The sequence below is a fragment of the Hemiscyllium ocellatum genome, chromosome 24 (assembly GCF_020745735.1).
Source record: "Hemiscyllium ocellatum isolate sHemOce1 chromosome 24, sHemOce1.pat.X.cur, whole genome shotgun sequence".
Classification (NCBI taxonomy): Eukaryota; Metazoa; Chordata; class Chondrichthyes; order Orectolobiformes; family Hemiscylliidae; genus Hemiscyllium; species Hemiscyllium ocellatum.
The window spans coordinates 12,583,388-12,606,469 of record NC_083424.1 but is presented as its reverse complement, the minus strand read 5'-3'; the positions used below and the strand labels follow the sequence as shown (position 1 = coordinate 12,606,469).

Here is a 23,082-nt window from a genome sequence, read left to right as displayed (position 1 = left end):
ATAGCAGCCTGAGCTGAAACCCAGAATATATTGTATACAAGCTTACATACAGCAGATTTTTCATTTAAAATTCTACAATGTACCATTTGAAGAAACATCCTGCATTTTGGAGACACTTTGACTTAAGAAATGTAACTAATATCTATAGTAACAGTAATTCATCAGTCAAACTGTAGCTAGGAAAAAGTGAGGACTGCAGATGCTGGAGATCAGAGTCAAAAAGTGTGGTGCTGGAAAAGCACAGCAGATCAGGCAGCATCTATGGAGCAGGAGAGTTGACGTTTCGGGCACGTGCCCTTCATCAGGAATGTGCAAGAAGCGATTATGCTCGAAACGCCAACTCCTGTTCCTCAGATGCTGCCTGACCGGCTGTGCTTTTCCAGCACCACACATTTTGAGTCAAATTGTAGCGTCAATTATACAAGGTTGCACTATTAAGAAATACCAAAGTTGTAAAAATTATAAAGTATAACAGGAATGCCTGGCTACTATAGAATCCCTACAGTGCAGAAGCAGGCCATTCTGCCCCTCAACTCCACTCTGCCCCTTCAAAGAACATCCCACCCAGACTCCACCCCCTACCCTATCCCTGTAACCCTACATTTCCCATAGCTAACCCACCTAACCTACACATCTCTGAACACTATAGGTAAGTTTGCATGGCTAATCCACTCTAACCTGCATATCTTTGGACTGTGGGAGGAAACCCACACGGACAAAGGGCGAATGTCTGTGTGGAGTTTGCACAGTCACCCGAAGGTGCTGTGATACTAGTTTCGTGAGGCTGAGGAGATGACAGTAGACAGCAGAGTTAACAGACAGGAGGAGCAAATTGGAATAACAAGGAGGATACAGATGACCATGTGGTTGTCACAGTACTATGAGTAAAAAATGAGGTCTGCAGATGCTGGAGATCACAGCTGCAAATGTGTTGCTGGTCAAAGCACAACAGGCCAGGCAGCATCTCAGGAATAGAGTCAGGATTAGAGTTACAGTGGGCAGCTGTACCACATTACTACTGAAAAACAGCAGCAAAGAGAAAGGTATTGGTACACACCACAGGAATAGCAGTAAAGATGGTGCACACAAACTTACAAAATTGTTTAATATACTAAAATGAGAGAATATTAAACTTAAGTTTCCATCACCTTATAAATGATGGAAAAAACCTAGGATTTAGGATTTAAAAATACCTATCAAATTCATTCTTTTACATTTGAAATTAGCTGTCTGATCATTAAGTCCACCAATTACTACTAGCTTCCAAACACACATATAAAAATAATTTATATTATCTGGTTCAATGATTTGTTCTACCACCCCATTATTCTCGACATAATGCTAGAATAATGTATTCAGTGTGTGATGAGGTCTAAGAGACCTTCCTCTAGTTTGCTTTCAGTGCAATGCTTCATTCACTTTACATTTTTAATTATTTCAATGTGGGATGAGTGGATTACTTGCTAAAGACACCTTTTTTCACCACAACTGTCAATTAGTTACCAGGATTTGAGTATTAAATCACTGAGTATCTCCAGGGTCACTCCATGCAGCTCCCCATCATACTGGGCAAACCCTGAGCTCATGACCTTCCAGCTGAGAGTAAGCCAAATCATTAACTGAAATTCCAGGTCTCTCAAACTTTCAGTAGTTCCAAGTAACAAGTTGTGAAGTTAAAAAGTAAACAACAATTTGTTGGTAAGCCATAATGGTTGTGAAATATCTAACAGTGAAATGCATTCCAAGAGGGCCATTCAGCAGCAAGATATACATACATAGTTTACTTTCATTTTCACCCACACCATCCCCAATATGAAAACATTTTACATTTGATATATACATACGCTAATGTTTTCAATTTAGTACGAATGGCATGTTACACTGTTGTGTTTATGATAAAACTTTAAGTTACTTATAAACATTAAGAAAAGTAGTTAAATTTGCTAGCTACCAAAATTCCTAACATCTCTCACATCTGCTACAGCGTGTGTGTAAAGTGCAAAACTTAACAGAAATGAAAAATGTCACTGTATCTCAGAAAAAAAGGCAGTGTGCTGATAGTTAGCTCCAATGTCTCTGGGCCAAGAAGAAGCCAAGTCATTCTCACCCTGATAAATGCACAAAACCTAGTGTTGAATCAGAGTTAGTTGTAATGTTCTTAAGCATTGAAAAGTCAACAAGATGAGTGAACACTTGGACTAATCATCATAAGATTGTCAGCACCCACAGAATTTCAGAGAAAAAGAAACAATAAAACTACTAAAATTATTCTACTAGCATTGCAATATAGTATTGGGAGAGACTGGTACCGGGGATATTGTTTAAAGGAGATCTCCCTTTTAAGACAGATGCAAGGATGTCGTTCTCTCAAATGATTGTTGGTTCTGTGGAATACTCTTCCCCAGAAAGTAGTGAAGACTGCGTCATTGAATTAAGTCCAGTAGATTTTTAAGGAAGTCAAGGACTCTGACAGCCAGACAAGAAAGTGGAGTTGAGACCATAATCAAATCAGCCCCGATCTTAATGAACAGCAGAGAAGGCTTGACTCCCACTCCCAAGTCATAGAGCCACACAGCATAGAAACAGGCCCTTTAGTCCAACATATCTATACTGACCAACAAACACAAGCTACACTAATCCCATTTTCCTACACTAGGTCCCTAGTCTACCATGGCCTGGCATTTTAAGTCCTCATCCAGACGCTTCTTAAATATTGAAAGTGTATCTGCCTCCATTGCTTCAGGCATCATATTCCATATTTCCACCACTATCTGGGTGAAAAGACCTTTTCTGAGCTCCCCCCTCATTTACTTACTCCTCATTTTAAGCTAACGTCCTCTAATCTGGAGTTCCTAATATGTATATGGATAGGGATGTTGAAAGTTGAGATATCACAGCAAGCCCTAAGCTCTGAAATTTTGCCCTGCACTCCCCCAACCCCCCCCCCCCCATGACCCAAACATTTTCCTTAAAACCCATCAAGCTTTTGTTTAGATCTTAATGTTTCCTCATGTAGCTTAGTATCAAATCACTCCTGTGATGCACAATAGGATATTTGTCTACATTAAAAGGCACTACATAAATCCAACTGATCAGACTGAAGTTGGAGTAGATCAAAAGTCGCAGGAATCAACATTTCCACAAATTTGATTAAATAGAAACTTGTTCAATTTTACCACATTTAATCAAAACTATTGATAAGACAAGGTGTGTGGACTGGATGTTCCATGTCTATTTAGGAGTTTTCTACATTTTAGAAGCCATGTATATTTTCCAACATACAGATAGTCTGGTTAATGATTTTGGCTGGACCATTAATTCTTATACACAATGTCAGAAAACCCCGACTCAAGTAAGGCAAGCTCTGTGAATGCGTTTCTTTACTTCTTTCAACACTCATCCCTGCTGAAAATTCCTAAGAATCACCAATTATTAGTACATCCAAGGAAATATATTGGAGGAAGGAGCAGCCCATGATACCTGAGTGTATTGTCTAATGGTTGTAAGTTGAGTGTGCGACTTTAAAAAGGTTATACTTTTAACCATTTGTTCTTTTCAATTAAAAAAAGTGCTAACATTTGTCTATGCAATACTGCTGGCAAATCTCAGATTGCTGCGACTCAGAGCAGGTTTACTCCATATTTTAGTAGTTTCTGCTTGGCTCTTCCTGGCAAAGCAAAGGCACTGTCACGAGGGTTTGGAACGCCGGAGTTGCGAGCGGGAGTTGCAAGGATCTGGAAGTGCGTTTCCTGGGCTGGGTTCTGGCAGCTGTAAACAGCGGTGGAGGCATTCCTGTTGGGTGAGAAGGGTAGCGATTAACGCAGGATTGTCAGCTGAAGTGGGGAAATCACTTCATGTTTTATTTCTCTTGCTTTTTCTCTTAGAAGCCTCGGCAGACAGTCCCAACGTCATGAAGTGGAGGTGCTGGTGTTGGATTGGGGTAGACAAAGTCAGAAGTCACACGACACCGCCAGGTTGTTATCAACTAGGAGAAAAAGTGAGGAGTGCAGATGCTGGAGATCAGAATCAAGGTGTGTGGTGCTGAAAAAGCATTGCTCGAAACGTCAACTCTCCTGCTCCTAGGATGCTGCCTAACCAGCTGTGCTTTTCCAGCGCCACACTTTTTGACACCAGATTATAGTCCGACAGGTTTATCGCGAATCAAAAGCTTTCAGAGTGCTACTCCTTCAAAAGGATAGACTTGCCAGATGCACTGAGAACAATTGCCAGGAAAGGTTAGTTTAATTTGTTTCACTTGCTCAACTGCCATACACTACCTCTTTGTGCTTCTGGTGCTGTGACAGTGCAAGAGAGACCAACACTCTGCAAGTTGGAGATACTGATAGGCCACTTTTCTTCAAGTTCCGGGAGATAGATATACCAGAAAAGGAAACATGGAAATGTTTGTTCTACAATAAAAAAGTTAGCAAGTAATAGCTTGGTGAAAATGTGCTGGAAAAACACAGCCGATCAGGCAGCATCCAATGTGCAGGAGAATCAACATTTCAGGCATAAGCCTGATCAAGGGCTAATGCCTGAAACATTGAATTTCCTGCTCCTTGGATGCTGCCTGACCTGCTGCGCTTTTCCAGCACCACACTCACGATTCTGATCTCCAGCATCTGCACTCCTCGCTTTCTCCTAATAAAATGCTAGCAGCCAAGTGCTGGAAATGTGATTAGAGTAGATAGGTGCCTAACTGGCACGAATATAATGGAACTTTGTGCTGAAATACCATACAGTTCTACAACATACCGGATAATCATTTCACGAGTGCTCCTGTTGTGGTCCAAATCAGTGTGCATCAAAGCTGTTGCTCTGATGAAATGACCCTTCTGATCACCAGGGGAAAGCTGAGCTTTAAAATGAAAAGGAACAGTTTAGTACCAATCATTTAGTCACTAAGAAATATGCTGCCAGAGATCTCACTATTTTCTGTCGAAGTCTGCAGAACCACATCAGATGCACCATTAGCGTTTACTCCATTTGGCAATTTCAACCACCAGCATCCCGTCTTCCTCCCTCCTCTGTTATTGATATTTTGGGTACAATTCTATAGATCACCCTCCAGCATATTAACCACGAGCAATGATTCAAACATGAACAGGTACTGCTCACACAGTTGTCAATTAACCCTTATTTACTGGAATTAGTGTGAGGTGAAGGGGTAAATGTCAGGGAATGGGTCTGGGTGGGTTGCTCTTTGGAGGGTCGGTGTGGACTTGTTGGGCCGAAGGGCCTGTTTCCACACTAAGTAATCTAATCTAAAGTGTTATACCCAAACTGTCGACCTCCGCACCCCCTCTTGATGCTGCCTGTGCTCTTCCAGCCTCCTGCTTGTATACTTTGGATTCCAGCATCTGCAGCTTCTTTGTCTCTAACTGAGTTTACGCCACTGGAAAGTCTCTTCAAAGAATGCCCACTTTGAAGAAGTTCTCTGCCTCTCTCAGACATGGATTCAGACCCTTTCTTACTGCCAAACCACTGTGACCTCTTCAGCTCTTTGACCACACCCCATGAAACAAACCTGCTCCTACAAATATGCGACCTTCCTCAAGGGTTACTGAACAGCAATGAATGGTAAACTTGACTAATTTACCATCGTCAGCTCTTCCACCTCCTAAAATCAGCCAATTCTTCAACTGTGACTGGTCCTCACTGAAGCTGCTGTCAGCTCGTTTCCGCTACCTCCTTTCTTGAGAATTCTGGGCTCTAAAGACACACCACCATTTATTTGCACTTTTCATTCCATCACATGATTTTGGTTTCATTTTAATTAACTCTAATAGGTTTGTAAGATTCGCAGGTGATAATTCTTTCCTTCTTTATAGAGGATCAATGTTTGCAAGTCATCTGGGCATTCTCAAGATTGGAATAGATTCTGTAGATGTTTGCAGGACGAGAGCTGAGGCACATCTTCAAGGGCTGATATTTTTAGGGTGTTAGTAGATGCAGAAGTAACTTGCTTCAGGTACACTCTTCTCTCAATGAACTTCAACCTTCAGTGTGCAAACAACTCCTTCAGTTCTTTGCCATGCATCCTACTCTCTATTAAATTCTACTTATCCATGGATCCCTGTCCTTATCTGGCTCCCTAGTTTCGCAACATTGATTTGATTACCATGGTCTTCGTTTGTTTTGTTTTAATCTCTCATGGGATGTGGGAGTCGCTAGCTGGCCAGTATTTTATTACCCGTTCCTAGTTGCCCTTGAGAAGGTGGTGTTGGGCTACTTTCTTGAACCACTGCAGCAGTCCACACTGAGCCACAATGTCTCTCGGGATGGGAATTCCAGGATTTTGACCCAGAGACAGTAAAGGGATGGCTATTATAATTCCAGATCAGGATGGTGAGTGGCTTGAAGGGGAACTTGCAGGTGGTGGTATGAATCCGCTGCCCCCTTGTCCTTCTAGATGGAAGTGGTCATGGGTTTGGAAGGTGCTGCCTAAGGACTTTTAGTGAATTTCTGCAGTGCATCTCAAAGAGAGTACACAATAATGCTACCGAGTGTCAGTGGTGGTGGGAGTGAATGTTTGCAGATGTGGTGCCAATCAAGTGGAATGCTTTGTCCTGGATGGTGACAAGCTTCTTGAGTGTTGTGGGAGCAGTTCCCAAGTGAGGAGTATTCCATCACACTCCCGACTTGTGCCTGGTAGATGGTGGACAGGCTTTGGGAGATTTGTAGATTCTTACAGAGCCTCATGCCAGCTCTGAAGTCTCTTCCAGCCCAAATTTCCCACCTTACATGGTCTGTTCTGGGGTCTGAATCACTGTGCACCCTCTCTCCTTCCTCGCAATGCACCAGTAAAATCTGTGCCTCAGAATAAAAATCCTGCCACCTGAAACCTCACTGATTAGCCTGCACTCTGCAAAATCTCCCCACATCTTCCTCGAAACCTGCAGCTCTGATAACATTTGCGTCAGTTCCCAAACCTTCTTATATACCTAGTGACCAGTCGGTTTCTTTACGAAGCACCTTAGAATAGTGCTGAACTGAGGATCTGGGATGTCAAGAAATTATTCGGATTTGAGACTACTGAGGACACCTGCTGGCCCATTTTTAGACTGCACCTTTTTTCTCCAGATGGTTTTTGCCATTTCTGGCTTTATGAAAACTTCTGAAAACTGACTTTATTATGCAAGATGTGCAGAGTTTCTAACATACTGCAGAATGTTAGTCCAATTTAATTATCTTAAAGACAGAATGTTAAAAAATTGTGGGTATTAATGGGTCTGGGTAGGTTGCTCTTCGGAGGGTCGGTGTTGACTTGTTGGGCCGAAGAGCCTGTTTCCACACTGTAGGGAATCTAATCTAATCTAATCTAGTGGTGGATACAGACACAAGAGTCATTTTGAAAACAGACCATTTGTTGAAAGAGAAAAACATTACAGGGTCAGGGGCCAGTAGGTTGGATGCTTTTCCGAGGGTCAGTGCAGACTCAAATGGGCCAAATGGTCTCTTTCTGCACTGCAAGGATTCTATGATTCTAAAGGGTGACCTCACAATACTAGAGACCTGGGTTCGATTCTACCCTCAGGTGAGAATCAGTGTGGAGTTTGCACACTCTCTCGGTGTCTGTGTGGGTCTCCTCTGGGTGCTCTGGTTTCCTCCCACACTCCAAAGATGTGCAGGTCAGGGTTGATTGGCCATGTTAAACTACCCCATAGTGTCCAGGGATGTACAGGCTAGGTGGGTTAGCCATGGGAAATTTAGGTTACTGGGATAGCATAGGTGAGTGGGAGGATCTCCGAAGGGTTGGTGCAGACTTAATGTGCGGAATGGCCTCTAGCTGCAGTGCAGGGATTCTATGATTTCAGGGAAACAGGAAAAAGTGGGAGAGTGGGTTGAACTGGATTACTCTTCAAATCAAAAAGTGATGAATACACAAGAGACTAACAGCTTCCTTCAGTAAACTGTTCTTTGATACCATGAACTAATCATAGAATCCCTCCAGTGTGGAAGCAGGCCATTCAGCCCATCAAGTTCACACTGTCACACTGACAGCATCACACCCAGACTTACGCTCCTACCCTATCGCTGTAATCCTGCATCTCCAATGGCCAACCCACTGCACATCTTTGGACTGTGTCAGAGCATCCAGGGGAAACCCACGCAGACACAGGAAGAATGTGCAAACTCCACACAGACAGTCACCCGAGGCTGGAATTGAACCTTGGTCCCTGGCGCTGCGAGGCAGCAGTGCTAACCACTGAGCTGCCATGCCACCCTACAAATATCTATGAAGGCCCTGCCATCTGTTCAGGAGATGCTGGACGTCAGCTCAGGATTAAACCTTGAAATGTTTATGCTGTAATTTCACTCAATATCTAAATCGCTGGTCTTAAATTAACCAGGTAACAGGCGAGGCTGTAATTGCTTTCATTTACCTTAAACCAGGGTAATAAAAGGTAAGTAAGGTAACCTTAAACCAGCCTAAAACAAAACATTGCTTTTACCAAATCCTGATCACAATCCAATGATCCCTGATACAAATTGGAAGCATGTATGCAAGGCAAGAACAGGAACGGGTTCAACGGTGATAACCTTGTGAGCCAAACCTAAATAATCAACATTACATGGTAACGCTCAATACTGAGAGTCAGACAACAGGAATGCCCACTTGGGTAAGATCTCAGAGGATCATCAATGCATGATAAAATTACATAGGTCAGCCATTCCCCCACACACACACACACACAAATACTGACCTGAGAGTATATGCTGAATACAGTCATAATGTGCAAAGTTGTAGCCAAGTAAGTTACAGAAACTCAGGTTGAGTAACGTCTCACTCAGGTGAACCTCTAAGCCATTTAAAGATGCCAGGACACTGTGATACTGTGGAGGAGACAAAAGCAGTTGGGATTCTGTTAGCCAAGTGACTGCCATTGATGTCTAACTGCAGTCAGCAGTGTGCTACGCAGCAGGCACCCAAATTTACACAATATTTATTCAAAATCTCAAAGCATTGTAAGGATCAAGTTCCCTCAGTGTTTTTCTCCCTAACCGCACAGTTTAAGATTTCCATATGAAATGGATTGAGAACTACATTTAAATGACCCGCACAGCAATTTAAAATTAACCACATGCACAGCCATTAACAACAGATCAGCACATGTACGTATCCAAAAAAGCATTAATCATAGGGGTAGCTTGATTGGGAGGCATAAACTATAATGGAGAATTTTACAAGTTAAGAAGTACAAAGTTATTTATTTCTTTTCTAATAATAATATGTTAGTGGCTACAATACTGGGTGGTAATTAACAGTCAAGAGAGTGGTGCTGGAAAAGCACAGCATGTCAGGCAGCATCTGAGGAGCAGGAAAATTGACGTTTAGCACAAAAGTCACTCCTGATGAAGGGCTTTTGCCTGAAACATCGATTTTCCTGCTCCTCGGATGCTGTCTGACCTGCTGTGCTTTTCCAGCACCACACTCTTGATTCTAATCTCCAGTATCTGCAGTCCTCATTTTCGCCAAGGTAATGAACAGGTTCCTTGGTTGGAATGCAAGAAAACCCTAAAACACATGTATGAAAACCTGTCTGTTCCCCAGGCTAGCAGAGTCAAAAACTTAAGTGCATTGGTTTAATGTGGAAGGGAAAAGATTTAAAAGGACCAAAGGGGCAACGTATTCACACAAAGGGTGGTGCATCTATGGATTTACTAGCCTGTATGAAGGCCTGGCTGTCCCTCACATCAATTTTTAAATTTTTATCCTCATGTTCAAACAAGACTGAGATAGAAAGGTTCTTGAGTATCAAGGAGATCAAGGGTCACTGGGAGAAACCGGGAGAATGTGGTTGAGAAACTTAACAGCCATGATTGAATGGCGGAACTTACTTGATGGGCTGAATGGCCTAATTTCTGCTCCTACGTCTTATGGTGTATGGAATGAGCTGCCAGAAGAAGTGGCAGAGACTGGTACAATTACAACATTGAAGAGGCATCTGGATAGGTACATGATTATGATGGGTTTAGAGGGATATGAGCCTAATGCTGAGACTAGATTAATTTGAGATATCTGCTCAGCATGGACAAGTTGGATCAACGGGTCTGTTTCCATGCTGTGCAGCTGTATGATTCTAAGTTGGACAAATGCAGATTGTGCAAACGTGGTACCCAATTATACATAATGGGCTTGGTTCAAATCCTCTGCATCTGGGCAGTGTGCGATCACAGTTATAATGTATTACTATTATGTTTGACCTCAAAGTGAGATCAGTCAAGTTTCCTCATCAACATCAACCATTCCTGCAGCAGAGTTCCCGACATTTAGAGGGGACCAAATAAAAATTTGGGGGTGACATGGTGGCTTAGTGCTTAGCACTGCTGCCTCACAACACTGGGGATCTGGGTTTGATTCCAGCCTCAGGTGACTGTCTGTGTGGAGTTTGCACATTGTCCCTGTGTCTGCATGGGTTAACTTCAGATGCTTTAGTTTCCTCCCACAGTCCAAAGATGTACTGGCTAGGTGAATTGGCTGTGCTAAATTGCCTGTAGTGTTCAGAGATGTGTAGGTTAGGGGCATTAAGCAGGGGAATTGTAAAGTAATAGAGTAGGAGAATGAGTTTTGGTGGGATATTCTTTACGGGCGGCACGGTGGCACAGTGGTTAGCACTGCTGCCTCACAGCGCCTGAGACCCGGGTTCAATTCCCGACTCAGGCGACTGACTGTGTGGAGTTTGCACGTTCTCCCCGTGTCTGCGTGGGTTTCCTCCGGGTGCTCCGGTTTCCTCCCACAGTCCAAAGATGTGCGGGTCAGGTAAATTGGCCATGCTAAATTGCTCGTAGTGTTAGTTAAGGAGTAAATGTAGGGGTATGGGTGGGTTGCGCTTCGGCGGGTCGGTGTGGACTTGTTGGGCTGAAGGGCCTGTTTCCACACTGTAAGTAATCTAAAAAAAACCATTAATGGCCTTCTCTCATTCCATATAAAAATCACAGCCATGACTCATTCACGAGAATTTGACACAGTACCAGAATTTGACACAGTCCAGTATACTCCTGGACAAGTCAATGCAATTGAAAACCAGAACATAAAGACCGAGATGACAATCTCACCTTCCCTAACAAAAGTTAAAAAAACCTCAAGTACTAGACCATGTTTTTGAAAGTATTTATATAAGGAAAATTCCGGGAGCAATTTGCTGAACAAACCTATTCAGGAATTTTACTGGAAGGTGCTAAGATTTCTCCTGTCCATATTTAAGGTTCTCGCAGCAATGACATTTAAAAGACTAGTCTTGTTGTTTTAACATCACACATTGGTTAAAAATACTCACAACATCTTCAATGGCACTGCGATTGGCTCTAAATCCATCTTCAGCCAAAAGAAACATTACTAATCCTTTCACCGCATGAACGTATAGATTGAGTTTCACCAAATTTCCATGGTGATTGGGTTCACCCAGGCGTCCATTCTTAAATATCACAGTCTGCTCAATTTCCGCATGTTCTTCTCTATATTCTGTGGGTGGTGAAGGGTGAGACAAGTCTCTAAGCAAGGTACCTTGAGACAAGACAGCATCACCATGTAGTAAATTCCTGTGTTGTTGCAAAGGAACTGTTTGAATAGCAATAGAGGTTAAAGGAGGGGTGACACTGGCCTCTTTCTGATCAGGAACCTCATCATTTTCAAATTCAGAAGCAAGCTGCACTTTTGAAGAGTCAGAGATAGTCAATCTACTTGAAGAATGTATGTCTGAGGAATCACTAATTCTCTCAGGTCCAGTCACTCTTTCAGTGTTCTCATTATTTCCACTTTCTTTCAATTCCACATACAGATCCCTGGAAATTGAATTAGGCTGTTCCCTCTCCAATTGTAGTGAAAAGCAAGAGTTGCTAGGAGGAGAACAGGCTTCAGGAGTGGAAGACAATGGGATTTCGTTCTCAGGATGAGAGTTTGCACTCACTGAAGACTTATAGTCAACCTCCATTGAACGAGGTTGTATAGAGCATTCTTCTTTGTAGTTCTGGGCAAGATCCATGGAATCTGCTGGTCTATCACGGTCTTTAGAATTTGGATGTGGGTTCTCAAACTCAGTGGTATCTCTGCACTCCGCCTCACCATTCATCTCAGAATTTGAACTGGTTGGCAGTGCTCTGGAGACAGGCTGTTTCTGAATATTCTCGTCAGTCAAATCCGGCTTCGGAGACTCAGCTAACCTACAATATGAAATGTATTTTTAAAAAAAGATGCAAAATGAGCTTTGTTCCAAATTTTATCTTACTTTTAAAATCCCAGCATTAATGCACAGCGAGTTGATTGCTTTTCATCTGGAGTATTGTCTCCCCGTCACTCTTAACCTTTCACTAAATTTGTCCTCCAACAGTGTCCAATCTCCATTAACCATGTATTGACATTGAAAATGTTGATAGTTATTGTATTAATGGTTATTAACAAGACTAAGGGCTGAACTTTCCCAGCCCCTGAATAAAGCAGACAATGGCAAGTCAGTTTGGAAAACATGGAGTTTGGAAAAATGAGATTCTCAAAATTGAAAAGAAAATTGAGATTGCGCAACAAAGTTTCAAACAATGAGGGAAGTGGAAAGAGACTCATTGAATGCATTTACATCTCTTTAGTCCCCAACCTCAACCCATTGACACACAGTTGTTACTCTCCCAAATGTCAGAGTGACTATTCCTGACAAAAAGACAGAGCAAATATCTGACAATGCCAGCTCATTGACAGCTCTTCCTGGTCACCACTGTGGACAGTAGGGTGTGCTCCATGAGCTGCAGTTGCCTCCTCATTCATGGGGGTTGGCATCAGACACACACCAACTTACCACATCATCATGGCACATCCATGACCCACGTAGTATATCGTTCTCCGTTTCAACTTGAAGCATACTAGCACCTTTCACTGTAATGCTACGTTGGGACAAGCACCAGCGAATCAAGCTGCACCCCAGGGCTCCTCATTTGATCTCCTAGCACCTCACATACTTTGCACCTATATGGATGCTCACAGTACCTCTGCCTTGCCTTTCTGTGCTTTGTACCTCATCAGAATTTAGAAGGATCATAGGTGGCTTTGTGGTTAGCACTGCTGCCTCACAGTGCCAGGGACTCAGGTTCAATTCCAGCCTTGGATGACCATGTGGAGTTTGCACATTCTCTCCGCGTCTGCATGGGTTTGCTCCGGCGTCTTCCCACAGAACAAAGATGTATAGGTTAGATGAATTGGCCATGCTAAATTGTCCACAGTGTTCAGGGATGTGTAAGTTGGGTGCATTTGTCAGGGGTTAAATTTAGGGGAATGGTTCTGGGTGGGTTACTCTTCGGAGGATTGGTGTGGATTTGTTGGGCCAAATGGCCTGTTTCCACACTGTAGGGATTCTATGAGTAGTTTTGTCTGGACGCTGGGGAGTTAACACCAGTCAGCCTTACAGGTCCAATGTAACCAATACCCAGGGATCTGCTCAGAGATCAGTCAGACATTCAGTCACACATAATTTAGTGCTGTCCATCCCATCCAGTCAGAGTGGTGAGCCGTCGTCAGTATGTTGAAAGTGTCAAATCATAATGTAGCAGACTTCTTCAACAGAAACAAAAAGAGTTTCATTTCAATGTCCAACATATCTGGGTGCTCCAGTTTCCTCCCACGGTCCAAATATGTGCTGGCTAGATGGATTGGCCATCCAAAATTGCCCCTAAGTGTCCAGGTTGGGAGGATTAGCCATGGGAAATACAGGGATAGGGTAGGGGACAGGATGCTGTTCGGAGGGTTGTTGTGTACTTGATGGGCCAAATAGCCCACGTCCACACTGTAGGGATTCTATCCTGTGATCATCAGTATTACTTCTTCGATGTCTATGCCAGGTACTCTGGGAGCTGTCATGTGATGGTTGGTCTTTGTTGGGCAGGTCTGGGGTATGTGAAAAGACAAAGCAGTTCACGATTATCATCCAGTGATTGGTTGTTTGGACGTTAGTAAGAAAAGCACTAGAGCTTGCTCTGATGCCTACTCTCTGGTCCAAAAGTTAACAGACACCCTTCATCTGAGCTTAAATATCAAGAATGCGTCTTGGGTAGGATACAACTTCAGAATTATATTGTAACACAGATCAGAACTTCACTCAACTCCTGGAAAGCCAAATCTCACCCATGCATCCATTCAACTGCGAACTGCCGCAGAGCTGCAGACTCCTCTTCAGTAACGAATACAGTCAAGACTGTTACATCTTTGGGTAAGGGTGCATCTTCTGCAAGTAAAAATAGACGCAGGATTATATTATAAATTACTAGCTACAATATATCAACACCACACAGTTACCATAAAAACAACCATACCAAAAAGATTCAGTCATATGCAAACATACTGTTGTCTGTGTCAACTGGAATGCACTGGTTAGACAAGAGACAATTTAGGGTCCAGCTTGATATCCCTGGGTCTTGGGCCAAAGTTATTCATATCAGAACTGCTCTCCCTTTCCAGAAACATGAAATCCGGAACCAGTTTCCTCTAAAGTAATTGCATCTATGGAGAAGGTATTTGCAATGAAATTGAAATAGGAAATCTGTGTAAAATGGTAAAGACAACGTAGATTGGACGGCATGTACGGGCACTCAATTTGCTGCTGACACAATGATCGAACACCAATTTGTAAAGAGAGCATAGGGAGTCTCGGAAGGGGTTTTTGAGTAATGTGTATTATCAGGATTTAGATGGGTTACTTAACTGGGCAAAAATTTGCATGTAGCCGAAACATAACGTGGGAAAATCTGAACTTGCCCACTTTGGTGGAGAGTATAGAAAAGCAGCATATTGTTTAAATTGAGAGTGATTGCAGACCGCTGCAGTAGTGAGGTGTCCGGTACATAAAGCAGGAAAGGCTAATAGGCAGGTAGAACAAATTAATAGGAAGGCTGATGGAATGTTAGAAGTTATTTTAAGGAGAAATAAAAAGATAAAAGGAAGGACGTTTTGTTGCAGTTATGCACAACATTGTTCACAGTGCTCCAGAACAGTCTCCTTATTTAAGGAAGGACATAACTGCATTTTAAGCAGCACAGAGATGGTTCATTCAGGTCAGTCCAGGAACGAATGGCTTGTCTGACAAGGTAATGACACATGGGTGTGAATGTGCCAGTCTGATGAGGAATATTCTTGCACCTTTCCATTAAAGATTAAATTCCCAGGCTAAATCTCCAAATTAAACAGCTACCTTGCTTTACCATTGTTTTAATTTAGTGATGGCACTCCTGTCTGATTAAGAATGGGTGATGTTCACATCCCATTCCAGATAATCCCATTAGGTAAACAACAAAGTTCTATGTTCATAACCAGTTGGCTACTCGCAGCAGATGGACGTGGGAGATCCCACTCTCCAATTGTGAGGGTAGCGGCAATCCATACCATTTTCCTGTTGTATCCAATGAGCTATTGTATCGGTATAATGATTACGGTCTGGCACATTGTGCATCAGCCGAAAGATGCTTCCTCTCCACTGAAAGCGTGTGAAGATATAAAAGCAAGAAACCTATATCATGGGCTGAATACTGCAAGATATACTGAAACTAAATCAATTTAAAGAGGGAAAAAGGTGGAGAGAACAGGCTGAAGATAGATTTGCAGAATATAAGATATGAGAAGCTCAATCAATTCATTGTTCCAGATGAACCACTCATTCAGCAACTGTTTATGGGATCTTGACATGTACAAATTTGGCTGCTGTTCAATTGAGCATTTTCAGTACATCTTCAAATTCAACCACCGTTGTATCCATTAGAAATTCTCTTGGTATTATAAAATGCAGGAAAACTTTGCCATTGTTGAATTTGGATTCCAAGACTGTACTTAATCCTAGTTTCCCTCTCACTGCCTCAACTTTATTGTTGAATTATTCTCAACGATTCTCATTTCTTCCAACTGCCTTTCTACAATCTTCATAAAATTAATTTTCTCTACTTCATTTAATAATGTCTTACGAACACCAAAGTAGAATTCTTTGAGGACTATAAAGCAAGGTAGCTAAAGGAGAGCCAGAGGATGTAATCTATTTGGATTTCAAGAAGGCCTTTGACCAGGTGCCACACATGAGGCTGTGAAATAAGGCAAGCGCCCAGGGTCAGGGGTAAGGTACTGGCATGGGTGGAGGATGGGCTGACTCACAGAAGGCAGAGTGTGGAGATAAAGGAGTCATTTTCAGGATTGCAGCCAGTCACTAGAGATCGACAGGGGTCACTGTTAGGACCACAACTATTCATATTTTGCATTAATGATCTGGACAAAGGAACTGGGGACATTGATGCTAAGCTTGCAGGTGACACAAAGAGAGGTGGAGGGACAGATAGTGTTGAGGAAGTGGAGAGGCTGCAGAAGTACTTGGACAGGCTAGGCGAGTCGGAATACAATATAGGAAAGTAAGAAGTTATGCACTTTGGCAGGAAGAACAGTAGACCATTTTCTAAACGGGAAATGGCTTTGGAAATCTGAAGCACAAAGGGACTTGGGATTTTGAGTTCAGGATTCTCTTCAGGCTGACATGCGGGTTCAGTTAGCAGTAAGGAAGGCAAATGCAACATTAGCATTCATTTCACGAGGCTAGAATATAAGAGCAGAGATGTACTGCTGGGGTTGTATAAGGCTCTGGACGGACTGCATTTGGAATATTGAGAGCAGTTTTGGGTCCTGTATCTGGAGACTGTCCAGAGGAAGTATACAAGAATGATCCCAGGGATAAAGGGCTTGTCATATGAAGAGTGGTTGAGGACGAAGGGTCTGTACCCAACGGTGTTGAGAAGGATGAGGGGAGATCTGACTGAAGCTTATAAGAATACCAAGCAGGCTGGATACAGTGGGCATAAAGATGTTTCCACCAGTAGGAGAGACTAGGACCTGAGGGCACAGCCTTAGAGTGAAGGGACGACTCTTCAGAACTGAGAGGAGGAAAAATTCCTTCAGCCAGAGGATGGTCAATCTATGGAACTCCTTGCCACAGAAGATTGTGGAGGCCAAGTCATTGAGCGTATTTAAGACAGAGTTGATAGGTCATTGATTAGTTCGAGGATCAAGGGTTACGGGGAGACGGCAGAAGTATAGGGTTGAGAAACACATCAGCCATGATCGAACAGTAGAGTAGATTTGATGGACCGAATGGCTTAATTCTGCTCCTATACCTTTTAGTCTTATTTACATAGCTTGTAGTCTTGTAATCCTGGCTGATGTCTGCAAGAACCCAGGGTGAAGCAACTGTACCCAAAAGCAATAGCCTATGAGTTAGAACTTGTCAAATTATTCAGACATCCATGTGAGCGAGTTGGTTGTTATGATGACTTCCATTTTAGTCATAACTGTGTTCCCAATAGCTGTGAAGGGCTTTGGAATGACAGGAGACTGGGAGGATTGCTACATATAGACTTGGGAAATTGTTTTCCTTTCCTGTATCTCTTTGAGTTCAGTTGCAAGACTAATTGTGCATGAAAGATTATGAAATACAAGCTATGTATTTCATCGATCAAAACAGGAAAGGAAAACAATTTCTCAGATCTATATGTAGCAATCCTCCCAGTCTCCTGTCATTCCAAAGCCCTTCACAGCTATTGGGAACACAGTTATGACTAAAATGGAAGTCATCATAACAACCAACTCACTCACATGGATGTCTGAATAATTTAACAAGTTCCAACTCATAGGCTATTGCTTTTGGGTACAGTTGCTTCACCCTGGGTTCTTGCAGACATCAGCCAGGATTACAAGACTACAAGACTACAAGACAAAGATCAATTTTGAGAGGAGGACAATGCTATTTCATGTCTGCCCACGCGAGAGGTTTATCCATTGACCAGGGCAAATATGAACATGGCTTCCATCCTACAGTCAAATGTCCATATTCATCAAACTTGTTGATGCTGATCATTAACTTAATTGCCATTCACAAACACCATTATGGCTACAGGGCAAACAGACCCAATGGAAGTACCTGAATTTCAAATCGCTGCATTTAACCGATTCAGAATCGATAGTTAAAGAGACTGTAGCTGAAAATTCTGAAAAACTCGTCAATAATCAAGCAGAGTCAGTATGATTTTGTCAAAGGTAAATCATTTTTAACCAATTTATTGGCGTTCGTTGAAGGAGTAAAATGTACTTTGGATAAGATGGGAACAGGGTGGGGGGAGCTCTGTTGATGTAATAAACTTAGATATCCAGAAGGCATTGGGTAAGGTGCCATATGAAAAGCTACTCCACAAAATAAATGGTGTAGGCAGTTAACATATTAAGCAGAAGTGGGTACTGCAGATGCTGGAGATTGGAGTCAAGATTAGAGTGGTGCTGGAAAAGCACAGCAAGTCAAGCAGCATTCAAAGAGCAGGAAAATCGATGTTTCGGTCAAAAGTACTTCATCAGGAATGAGCCTCATTCCTGATGAAGTGCTTTTGCCTGAAACATTGATTTTCCTGCTCCTTGGATGCTGCCTGACCTGCTGCGCTTTTCCAGCATCACTCTAAGCTCAGTTAACACATTAGCATGAATAGGGATTGGCTGACTGGCAGAAAACTGCAAGTTTGCACAAATGGGCCCAAATAGCCGGATGTGACTGGCAGAGCCCTGCAGGACTCTCAACGTTATACAATTTCGATCAATGACTTAGACAAGAGGAGTGAAGGCCTGGTGCCTAGATTCAGAAATAACATCAAGGAAGGCAGGGAGCGTATGTTGCGAATTCTGGATTAGTGGTGCTGGAAAATCACAGCAGTTCAGGCAGCATCTAAGGGGCAGTAAAATTGACATTTCTGGCAAAAGTCCTTCATCAGGACTACAGGCAGAGTGGCTGAAGGGTGGAGAGATAAATGAGAGGAGCTCCTCTCATTTATCTCTCCACCCTTCAGGCACTCTGCCTGTATTCCTGATGAAGAGCTTTTGCCCGAAACGTCAATTTTACTGCCCCTTAGATGCTGCCTGAACGACTGTGATTTTCCAGCACCACTAATCCAGAATCTGGTTTCCAGCATCTGCAGTCATTGTTTTTACCGTGTATATTGCGAAGGCAACATAAGGAAGTTTATTCAAAGGTTGGGTGAGCAGGCAGTTGGGGTATAATTTGGGAAAAATGTGAAGTTGTTCATTTTGGCTGAGAGAATAAAAATGCAGAGTGCTGCTTAAACAGAACAACTGCAGAACTGAACTGCAGAGAGGAATTTAGGTGTTTTGGTTCATGAGTCACAAAAAGTGTGCAGGTACAGTACATCATCAAGATGGCTAATAGAATGCTCTGTTATCATTTAGGAATTCAACATAAAAGGGAGGATGTTATGCATCAGTTCTACAGCACATCAGTGAGGCTGCATTTTGAATTTTGTGCGCTCTTTGGGTCCACTTGTTTCAGGAAGGATGAAAATGCATTTGAAGTGGTTCAGAGCAATTTACTAGAGTCATACAGCACGGAAACAGACTTCAGTCCAACCAGTCCATGCCAATCATAATCACAAACTAAATTAATCACACTCTCCTGTGTTTAGCCCATATCACTCTACAACTTTCCTCTTCATGCACTTATCCAAATGTCTTTTAAATGTTGTGACTGTACCTGCATCCACCACTTCCTCTGAAAGTTCTTTCTACATATGAACCACACTGTGTAAAAATAGTTGCTCCTCATGTCTTTATTTAGAATCTTTCTTCCCTCACCTTAAAAATATGGCCTCAGTCTTGAAATCCACCATAGGGAAAAGACACCTGTCATTCACCTCACCGATAACCCACATGATCCGAGAAACCTCTAAAAAGGACAGCCCTTAACCTCCTGTGCTCCAATGAAATAGGTTCCAGCCTAACCAGCCTCTCCTCATAACTCAAACCCTCCATTCCCAGCAACATCCAGGTAAATTTTTTCTGAGTCCTCTCTAACTTAATAATTCCTTTTTATTCCTGATGAAGGGCTTTTGCCCCGAAACGTCGATTTTCCTGCTCCTCGGATGCTGCCTTACCTGCTGTGCTTTTCTAGTACCACTCTAATCTAGACTCTGATTTCCAGCATCTGCAGACCTCACTTTTACTTAATATCATTTCTATAACAGAGCGACCAGAACTGGATAAATAATCCAGAAGAGGCCTCACCAGCATCCTGTACAGCCTCAACATGACATCCCAACTCCTATAGTCAAAGGTCTGAGCAATGAAGGCAAGCAAGATCGATGCTAGGAATGAATGGATTGTCTTAAGGTTGGACAGGCTGAGCTGCTTTCTGCTGGAGTTTAAAACAGTGAAGGCCAACTTGATTGAAGTCTACAAGGTTCTGAATGGCCTTGACAAGGTGGAATGGAGAGTACACTTCCTCTTGTGAGTCAGTGCAGAACTGGCAGTGATGTAAAGTTACAGGTCACGGTTTTAAAATCAGGACAGAGTTGAAGTGGAACTTTTTATTCTCAGAGGATTGAGAGACTTTGGAACTCTTTGCCTCGGGAACTGGCGGAGGTGGGGACATTGAATACAACAATACAGATTCTTGCTAGGCAGGGGAATCAAGAGTTAATCAGAGGAAGATGGGAATGTGGAATTCAAAGCAGAAACAGATCAGACCACAATTTTATTAAGCTCCAGAGGATCAAGGGGCTAAAATTTACTTCTGCTCCTATTTCATATATTCATATTTGTGTCACAGAGTCATATAGCACGGAACCAGACCCTTGGGTCCATAGCAAAAGTAATCCTTAATTTTTATTACTCATTTTAATAATACAGAACAGGGAATGAAAGAGGCAAAAATATCTTTGTAATGTCTACTGTCTCTGACCAAACTGCCAGGGTTCAATAGTTTCTAAAGCTCGAAAACTGGGGAATGTTAACCCTGTTATAGAGTCATAGACATGTACAGCATGGAAACTGACCCTTCAGTCCAACTTGTCCATGCTGACCAGATATCCCAAGCCAATCTAGCCCCACCTGCCAGCACCTGGCCCATATCCCTCCAAACCCTTCATATTCATATACCAATCCAAATGCCTTTTAAATGTTGCAATTATACTAACTTCCTTCACTTCCTCTGGCTGCACATTCCATACACGTAACACCCTCTGCATGAAAAGATTGCCTCTTAGGTCTCTTTTATATCTTTCCCCTCTCACACTAAACCTCTAGTTCTGGACTCCCCGACCCCAGGGAAAAGACAATATCTATTCACTCTATCCATGCCCCTCATCATTTTGTAAACCCCTATAAACTCACCCCTCAGCCTCTGATGCTCCAGGGAAAACAGCCCCAGCCTGTTCAGCCTCTCCCTATAGCTCAAATCCTCCAACCCTGGCAACATCCTTGTAAATCTTTTCTGAACCCTTTCAAGTTTCACAACATCTTTCAGACAGGAAGGAGACCAGAAATGCACATAATATTCCAACAGTGAGTCATCCTATGTCCCCTTTCCCCCCCCAGACAGTTTCAAATGAGCTTATGGTTTGGCCTGAATGAAGACTGAAGCATTGAGAACTGCAACTATGTTCAGCAATAAGGAGACACAGAATAAAATGGTACTTAGAATAATACAGCGCAGAACAGGCCCTTCGGCCCTCGATGTTGCACCGACCTGTGAACCACACTATCCCAAAATCATCCCTATGCTTATCTAAGGATTGTTTAAATCTCCCGAATGTGGTTGAGTTGACTACATTAGCAAGTAGGGCATTCCACACCCGTACCACACTCTGCATAAAGAACCTGCCTCTGACATCTGTCTTAAATCTATCACCCCTCAATTTGTAGTTATGCCCTCTCAAACAAGCTGACATCATCATCCTAGGAAAATGTCTGTCACTGCCTACCCTATCTAATCCTCTGATCATCTTGTATGTCTCTATTAAATCCTCTCTTAGTCTTCTTCTTTCCAATGAGAACAGACCCAAGTCTCTCAACCTTTCCTCATAAAATCTTCCCTCCAGACCAGACAACATCCTGGTAAATCTCCTCTGCAACTTTTCCAATACTTCCACATCCTTCCTGTAATGGGGCGACCAGAACTGTACACAATATTCCAAGTGAGGCCGCACCAGCATTTTGTATAGTCGCAGCATGATATTGCGACTCCGGAACTCAATCCCTCTACCAATGAAACCTAACGCACCGTATGCCTTCTTAACAGCACTATCCACCTGGGTAGCAACTTTCAGGGATCTATGCACTTAGACTCCAAGATCCCTTTGTGGGCGGCACGGTGGCACAGTGGTTAGCACTGCTGCCTCACAGCGCCTGTAGACCCGGGTTCAATTCCCGACTCAGGCGACTGACTGTGTGGAGTTTGCACGTTCTCCCTGTGTCTGCGTGGGTTTCCTCCGGGTGCTCCGGTTTCCTCCCACAGTCACAAAGATGTGCGGGTCAGGTGAATTGGCTATGCTAAATTGCCCATAGTGTTAGGTAAGGGGTAAATGTAGCGGTATGGGTGGGTTGCGCTTCGGCGGGTCGGTGTGGACTTGTTGGGCCGAAGGGCCTGTTTCCACACTGTAAGTCTAATTTAATCTAATCTAAAAATTTAATCCCTCTGCACATCCACACTACCTAGAATCTTTCCATTGACCCAGTACTCTGCCTTCCTGTTATTCTTCCCAAAGTGCATCACCTCACATATAGCTGCATTGAACTCCATTTGCCTGCATTGAACTCCATTTGCCACCTCTAAGCCCTATTCTGCAGTTTTTCCAAGTCCCCCTGCAACCTATAACATTCTTCCAAACTGTCCACTACTCCATCGACTTTAGTGTTGTTTGCAAATTTACTAATCCATCCACCTATGCCTGCGTCTAAGTCATTTATAAAAATGACAAACCAGCAGTGGTCCCAAAACAGATCCTTGTGGCACACCACTAGTAACTGGACTCCAGACTGAATATTTTCCATCAACCACCACTCGCTGCCTTCTTCCAGAAAGCCAGTTTCTAATCCAAACTGCTAAATCACCCTCAATTCCATGCCTCTGCATTTTCTCCATCAGCCTACCACGTGGAACCTTATCAAAGGTTCATACTGAACTGAAAAGAAAAATCAAGAAATAAGGTTCAAATGTGCTAAATGTCTAGTTGTTAGCTGTTTCTGTAATTGTTTTTTTAAAGCTAGTAGAAAAATTGTAAAATTACACAAATTAAGGT

The 23,082-nt window shown here is 42.8% G+C and overlaps 1 protein-coding gene across 1 annotated transcript in view; it reads right to left on the bottom strand.

Moving 5' to 3' along the window:
- hps4 (HPS4 biogenesis of lysosomal organelles complex 3 subunit 2) overlaps positions 1 to 23,082 on the bottom strand; it is a 48,857-nt gene continuing 25,775 nt past the window's right edge. The window contains exons 9-13 of the mRNA XM_060843469.1: positions 14,111 to 14,210; positions 11,283 to 12,165; positions 8,709 to 8,838; positions 4,756 to 4,858; positions 1 to 3,792 (exon numbers count right to left, since the gene is read on the bottom strand). Of these exons, the coding sequence (XP_060699452.1) occupies positions 3,621 to 3,792; positions 4,756 to 4,858; positions 8,709 to 8,838; positions 11,283 to 12,165; positions 14,111 to 14,210 (1,388 nt within the window). The 3' untranslated portion in view covers positions 1 to 3,620. The remainder of the gene's footprint in view (positions 3,793 to 4,755; positions 4,859 to 8,708; positions 8,839 to 11,282; positions 12,166 to 14,110; positions 14,211 to 23,082) is intronic.